This window comes from Montipora foliosa, chromosome 2 (genome assembly GCF_036669935.1).
Source record: "Montipora foliosa isolate CH-2021 chromosome 2, ASM3666993v2, whole genome shotgun sequence".
Lineage (NCBI taxonomy): Eukaryota > Metazoa > Cnidaria > Anthozoa > Scleractinia > Acroporidae > Montipora > Montipora foliosa.
The window spans coordinates 47919637-47927136 of record NC_090870.1 but is presented as its reverse complement, the minus strand read 5'-3'; the positions used below and the strand labels follow the sequence as shown (position 1 = coordinate 47927136).

Below are 7500 nucleotides of genomic sequence, written 5' to 3'. Positions count from 1 at the left end.
GCAACAAAAGAGCGGCAATTTAATGCCAAGCAAATTTAATGAGAGTCGTTCTGGTACACTCTGACTATCTTTGAGTCGGTGGTTATAATAGTCAGCGCCTTTACTAGTTACTTTCGAGCGAGAGAGCAGCGGCGTAATCAGTATTCAATTAAAGGCGCCCGCAAACGAGCAAACGATGCAATGTCGCTGAAGCAAACGTTTCCCAGTTTGCGACCCCAGGAAACAATTGTTGTGGAAGCAAAAATGTTTCTGAATTTGTTCAGAAACATTTTACTTCCTCAGCAAATGTTCCTCGTTCGCGCGCCGAGGAAACATTTCCGGAAACAATGTTTCCTCGTTTGAGGGCGCCTTAAGATAAAAAATCTCGATATTTTTGGCTTGGCTGGCGTTTTGCTTAGATGCATCGCACCTTCGACCATAATGCATTCAGCGAGCAGAAACGCCTACATTGCAGTGGTCACAAATACAGTGAAGAACGATTACCAGCCTCTGTATCGATCGCAAATATTTAGAAGCTTTCGCCCTGTCTTGTATTCACGCTTGTGCTTTCGGTTCAGATCCAACCCTGGCGTGGCCTATTGTGCCTATCAAAACTCAGTTACACGTTCGTCGGGAGTTCAGGTAACTCTTGCGCATCCTTATAGACGTGGTCTTGCAGAAGATATGAGGGAGCTTCAGCACGGCCGAGAACGCGATCAAAAAATAGGTATAACAAGCAAAAACAAAAGCTCTGCACGCCCTGCACGTGCGGTTTACATTTGTAAGCAGTTCTATTTCGTTCTCGCCCTGACAACGACGTGAATTGACCAAATTTGACATTATGGAGAACGCGAGCACCTGACGATAAATTTTCGATTTTCTCTCCAAATATCCACACCGTTCTCACCTGTTTTATCCCAGGAATGTATCATAATAAAGGGAAATAATTAGGCAACGTTCTCATCGTCATCCTTGCTTAAGCTACCTGTTTAAACCTTACGCCACGAAATTACCCCTTGCCTCAAATTGCTTTATTTTTACCCCGCAATGAGGGAATATTCGTTAGATTACGCGCATAAGTATCCGCAGCTAGTTAATATCTATGGGCTATAACGAAAAGGTTAACTTGATGCCTTTGTTTATATAAAGGCGATTTAACAAATCGAAAGTGGTTAATGGTTAAGCGTTGGCTGTACTCTTATCGACAACGATATTCGTCATCACAGTGGTCAAAATGTTGTGGACTCACAAGGCGCAGCCGATTTGTTTTTTACCGCAATATTCAACGCCAATGCAAAGAAAGTTATTTCAGAGCGTGACCAAAATCATGACACAAAGAAAGAGCAAGCGTTGTCTATAACTTTCTCGCCATCTGATTGGTTTATTTCCCAAAATGGGCGTTCCTGATTGGTTATTATATTGCGTGACAAACTGACGCAAGCATGACGCGTACAGCCTTGTTTAGACTCTTATCGACAACGGCAAATTAGCCAATCAGATTGCTAGATCACAAGGAATTGAGGTAAAAATGTGAGTATAGGCGCTGGCTTTGTGAGTTTGTTGGAAAACCTGGCAAGCATTAAATCATTTCCAAGGTCTTTTTTTGAGCTTTCACATGATTGCCAAGTCAATTCATAATTAGTGTCCTCTTTATAATCCCTTTTAGTCGTATTCCTGGAGCCAGAGACTTCCCAGTCAGCAAAGGTAACACTTCCCTAAAGAGGAGCATTCTTTTGCCTGGACAACAAACCATTTCACATCAACAAGAAGCTACGACAGACCACAAGGAGAGGGAGCTCTCATCCTTCAGGGAAGTTTTGTCAACTTTCGCAGACTCCACATCTGCGCATGGCGTCGGCAACATTGCCGCAGCTTCTAGCTTACCAAGGCGGTTGGTGTGGTTTGTGATTACGGTCGGATTGTATGTGATGTTGATCTGGATGTGCATTTCGTTGGTGATGAGGTACTTAGAAAAACCTGTTGTGTCCAGAATGGAGATGAGCTTTGAAGAGGTCAGCAATGTAAAAATGTTTAGTAACTTAAGCTGTTGCGAAGAAACCTTGAAAAAATGTTATTGATTTGTCGCAGTAAATGGGGAGTTTAAGCAACGACAACGGCGACGGCAACGAGAACGTCATCTCAAAATATAAATTCACGTTACAGTCGACCCTCGATTATCCCGACCTCGAATATTCGGATTTCTTGATTATCCGGACTTTTTCTCTGGCCCCAATTTTGTCATGAATATTTATAAGTCATCATCAAGATCCCTAGCCATATTCTTTTTAAAAATAAAACGTTGAAAAGTAAAGTAAACGCGAGTTCGTTTCTCTTTCACGGCAAAAAGCAAAATAAAGCAGCGCTCGCACAAATCCTAACTAAAGCAGAACTTTCGAATGAGTTCTGATTGGCTTAGAGTTGCTTTGTTGCTAAGTGAAATTCCACGCTCTATTGGCTCATTCGGCAAATAAGCTACACTACGTCGCGAATGTTTATTCACGATCATCAGCGATCCGTTCTTTCGATAAAAGAAAAACAGGCTATAATTTTGCGATTAGAGAGAGAAAAAAAAGGAACCAATTTGTCAGCTGAATATGGCGTTAGTAAACGGCAGATATCTGATATCCGCAAGAGCAAGGAAAAGATCATGGCGTTTGCCGACACGTGTACAGGTATTCACAACGGACAGTGAAGATGTAGACCATATTGTTTTCCAAACGATTAAATGTCGCTTTCTTAATGTAATCAGTTTTTTTTCGTCATTAATATTCATATTCTCAATTATCCGGACCCTCGATTATCCGGACTATTTCGTGTAGTCCCAACCAGTCCGCATAATCGAGGTTCGACTGTATTGTAATCATTTCGTGACTATTTCAACCATTTAACGTGTCAAGGGTGTGGTATTTCCTCAAAAATGATACTGGTCGGAACGGCGCTTAATTTAGAGGGAAAAAATGAAAATGTATCCTTAAGTGCTGACGTTATTCATAAAATGTCAAATTTGGCTATTTCACGTTGTTAATTTGCAGACGACAGCAAAGAAATGGACAAAAGTGAAAAACGCACTTGCAGGGCTTGCAAAGCTGTTGTTTCTGCCCGCTAAATATGCAAATTTGGGACGTTTTCGTTGCCGATGTCGTTGCCTAAGCTCCCTAATAGAGACCTTTAGCACCGAAGTTTCCGGGATATACCGCAAACCGCAAACCGCAAACCGCAGTAATCGTTTGCTGTTAGAGGTTTGCTTGATTTTGAACTTTAGCAAGCCGTTCCTGTTATGATCATTATAGCAACTCGGCGCCATCTTGGATATTTCATTGCTACAACTGCTCTCAAATCAAACAGCTCAAATTCTCCCAAAACTTGTATTTGATCTTCAAAATTGTCACCAATAGATAGCAAACAACATGACTGATATGGTCAAACGGAAGGTCTGATTGATCTCTGGCAATAAAACGCTGCCGCAAATCGCGCACTGGTGGCTCAGTTGGTTGAACACCGGGCTGCCATGCGGGAGGTCGTGAGTTCGATTCTGGCCGGACCAACACTCTGGGTCTTTAAATAACTGAGGAGAAAGTACTGCCTTTTTAATTACATCCGCAAATGGTTAGACTTTCAAGTCTTCTCGGATAAGGACGATAATCCGGAGGTCCCGTCTCACAAATAACTTCCATGTTCATTAGTTCCCTGTGGGACGTTAAAGAACCCACACACTATTCGAGAAGAGTAGGGGATGAAGTTCCCGGTGTTGTGGCCGTCGTCTGTGTGTATATGGGTGGGTGGGTATAGCAGGTCCACATCAGCTGAATAGCTGCCAAAACTTCAACCTGCTCAAACAAACAAACTTACCGCAAGAACGGTGTCCTGAAGTTGAAACTCGAACCGCAGACTGCAAACGTGACGGCAAGGACAAGATCACGTGATTTCCCAAGGTTCGCAGTTCGCGGTATTGCCCGAAAATTTCGTTGCTAAAGGTCTCTAATAATTCACCACTAACGGGATCATAGTCCTAGATCAAGGGCTTGATAGCACAGATGGTGACGAGAAGTCTTTATGACAGGTTTTCACTTGACCCCATCGCCGCCATCTCGGTGAACGAAAACAAAAGATCTCTCATTAGCTTCTTTTGTTCGTCCACCAGAAGTCGTACATTTCTCTATTGTAACTGGTGTCTCTAGAAGTTGGTTGAAAACGTCCTATAACAACTTTTTTTTGTTCTTTTTAGTCTGCTCTTCCATGGTCGTTCTTCTCAGCCCGGGAGGTTTTTCTTTTACTTACGCATTCCAAACGAAAATTCGATTTTATTTCATGTTACTTTTCGCATGGAAGTGATTTCGCCTGATATTCTAGTGCTTGTATTTTTGAACAGGAAGAAAACATTAAATTTTGATCACAGTAGCGCAACATCGAGGAAGAAAGGAATTGTGCTGGTTTGAACCTAAGATTAACCCCTAAAACTACAAAGATGCTAAGAGTTTTCGTAACTGAACATGCCAGCGATCTTATGGTTTTGAAAAAATAGTACACTCTCAAAATCAGTCGTGGTCCTTACTGACTTTAAATGAGTAATTGTCTTTGATAGTCGTTTGAATGACTGACTGATTGTCCTTGCATGATTCTTTTACTCTTTAAAGTTTTAAGATTTAAAACTATTATGTTATAAAATGTTAGCAGTAAACATTTTGTAATTTTGCAATGTTCGGAGTACCTGGGGAAAAACCTCTTGTACAGCAGAGTAGAAAACCAACCCACATATGACGTTGAGTCCGGGAATCGAACTTGGCACCGGGGTACTGGACAGCGGGTGCTTCTTGTTGTGCTTTTGTTTCGAGTAACTCATGAGTAGTTAGTGGGCACGGGAGATGAATAAAGACCAGGCCCGAATAGTTTACCCTTAATTTCTTCATCCCGTCACGTTCATTTACTGCCCATGTCAGTAACCTCTTTCGTAAAAGTGATTTCATTATCTTGCAGTCTCTAGAGTTTCCTGCTGTTACGATCTGCAATCTGAACATGCTGCGAAGAAGTCAGTTAAAGAGAAAGGAGATGATTGAACGGATAATCCAACAAGTCAACAGAAGACGACAAGCGGAAGAAAACTCTCAGGAGGAAATGAAAACCGGGAACATGACAAGTACGACAAGTGTGAGCTTTAAGAACAATCTAGAGGTCTTGAAAGACGTCAAAAGGAAGTCATTGTTGTCGACAGCAAAAACGCCAGAGGAAAGAGAAATGCTTTTGAGTGTTGGAATGGACACGGTATCTTTAGAGTCAAATCTCCTGCACATGATGATGAAAAATATTACTGAAGATAAGCTCACTTCCCTTGGACATGATTTGACTGAAATGTTAAAGTACTGCCGATGGTCCTATTACAGTTGTCACAAAGGGTAAGGCGTGGTCACCAGGAGCCGAGAGTCTTTTACGCCGTTTTGTAGATAACGATCACATGAAATATATGTATATATATAGGTATACCAGAGGCAATGGTGAGAGCAGTGATGAATTTGTATGAAGGTGCAAAGACAAGAGTCAGAGTACTGTTGGGCTAGAGTTGTTCGAGGAGTTTGAGGTGAAAGTTGGTGTGCACCAGGGATCCGTGTTGTCGCCGTTGGTTTTTGCGATCGTGGTTGACGTGGTTACAGAGAGTGTGAGAAATGGTTTGATGAGTGAGATGTTGTACGCGGATGACTTGGTTTTGATGAGTGAGACGATGGAGTGACTGAGGGAGAAGTTCTGGAAATGGAAGGAGACATAAGCAGACCGACACTCGGGTCCTAAAATTACTAAGAAAAGGGTCCTTTTAAGGGTGCACCCCGGAGGTCGCGCCATGAGTGAGCTGGATGTCTGTCCGTTCTCGACCCTACACGGAGATTATTTTCTCCGTGTACTCCCTTCTAGGCGAATCCCAGAAACTAGCTGATTCCAGCTCATGGGCTATTCGGCCCGTAGCCCTAGCTTAATGCATGTTTGATGTAATATGTCAAGAACGAGTGCGAGTGTTTCTTCAGGGGTTCCAAACACCGAGAAACTGATAAAAGCACGATGCCGTAGGTGGAGTGCTTTTATTGTTTCGAGGTGTTTGGAACCCCTGATGAAACACGAAGCACGAGTTTTTTACATGACTTCTTAACCTTTTTTTACTGAGTTGAATGGAATGTGATGATCTTTGTTTTGTCAGACAAGTGATAGTAATTTGTACAGGTAATGAATATTCAATATTTGGATGAGTTCAAAAGGTAGAACTTCTGAATGAAAGAGGCCATTCCAGTTTCAACTAAATATAACAAAAATTGGTCTGTGAACATTTTCGCCGAATGGCTGAAGTTACGAGAGGTTCAAGAGCCGGTTTTAGAATGATTGCGGTGGACTTTTCAAAGACTACGAACTTCATAAGGTTCAATCCTCTGTAGCTAAACGTTTGGGTGTCGAAATTCGTTTTAATCCCCCGGATGCTTATGATAAATGGTACTGCGAAAGTTTTAAGTTGAATATTCGGGAAAATTTTAAATGCATTCTGTGCCGGTAGTTTATTTATAATATGTGTTTTTTCCATAGGTCATTTATTAAATTCAAGTGTCTTGATCAGTTTTTGAACTAACTCGGGCATTTCTTGATCTGTAGTTTCATTGGGTATCAAGATAACATGCACCTGACCAACATGGGGCACTCCGATTGGCTAATAACCTTATGAATTATTAATGATTTTGAAAATAGCAATTGAATAGTGATGTTATTTTTAGGATACTGCCTGCGCTACAATATTTCCAAGTATAATGACCTTGATACAAAATGTCCCTTAACAAACTTAACTGGGCTTAAATCAAATTATGATGAAGCTGAACTCCTTCATCTTTATTCGGAACAGACGACACTTCGCCGCTAATTGAAATCCGGCGTGCATCTAATTAGTTTCAATCCTGGACGTATCTGTGCGCAGTCGTTCTTGCCTTTTCTTTCGTATCATGCCTCATACAATAGTGTGCACGCTGAATTTTGATGAAAAAGTTCTCTTGCTTTGTACGCCATTTCATAGTAGTTATTGAAAACTGGATCATTGGATAATGCAATTCGACAGTTTTGATTGGCTAAGCCATCATGGGTTATGAGCCATTATACCATGATCTACAAACACAGCAAGCATATGCGTGATTGTTTGGGCCTTTTTATTTTTATTGTAGTCTAGCTTTCTATATTTTGGGGGCATTTTTAATAAAACAATTATTCCACTCGCGCTTGTTGGATATGACATGATTATAGCCAACTCGGCGCTACGCGCCTCGTTGGCTATCTATCATCTCGCCATCATATCCAACAAGCGCGAGTGGAATAATTGTTAATTAAACAGTTTACTCTTGAAAGGAAGAAGTGATATTTGAACTTATCTGGACATTTCAATCCACTGTCTTTTATAGACACCTGAAAATTTGTTGAGCCAGCCCAACGAAATGACCTGTTCCCAACGGTGTGGCTTCAAAGCTCAATCAGAGCAGAGGTCATGGGTTCGAATCCCTGCGAAGT

The 7500-nt window shown here is 41.5% G+C and overlaps 1 protein-coding gene across 1 annotated transcript in view; it reads left to right on the top strand.

The window, feature by feature from the left end:
- LOC137990882 (acid-sensing ion channel 1C-like) overlaps positions 1–7500 on the top strand; it is a 19191-nt gene that overhangs the window by 200 nt on the left and 11491 nt on the right. The window contains exons 2-3 of the mRNA XM_068835989.1: positions 1646–1991; positions 4954–5369. Of these exons, the coding sequence (XP_068692090.1) occupies positions 1646–1991; positions 4954–5369 (762 nt within the window). The remainder of the gene's footprint in view (positions 1–1645; positions 1992–4953; positions 5370–7500) is intronic.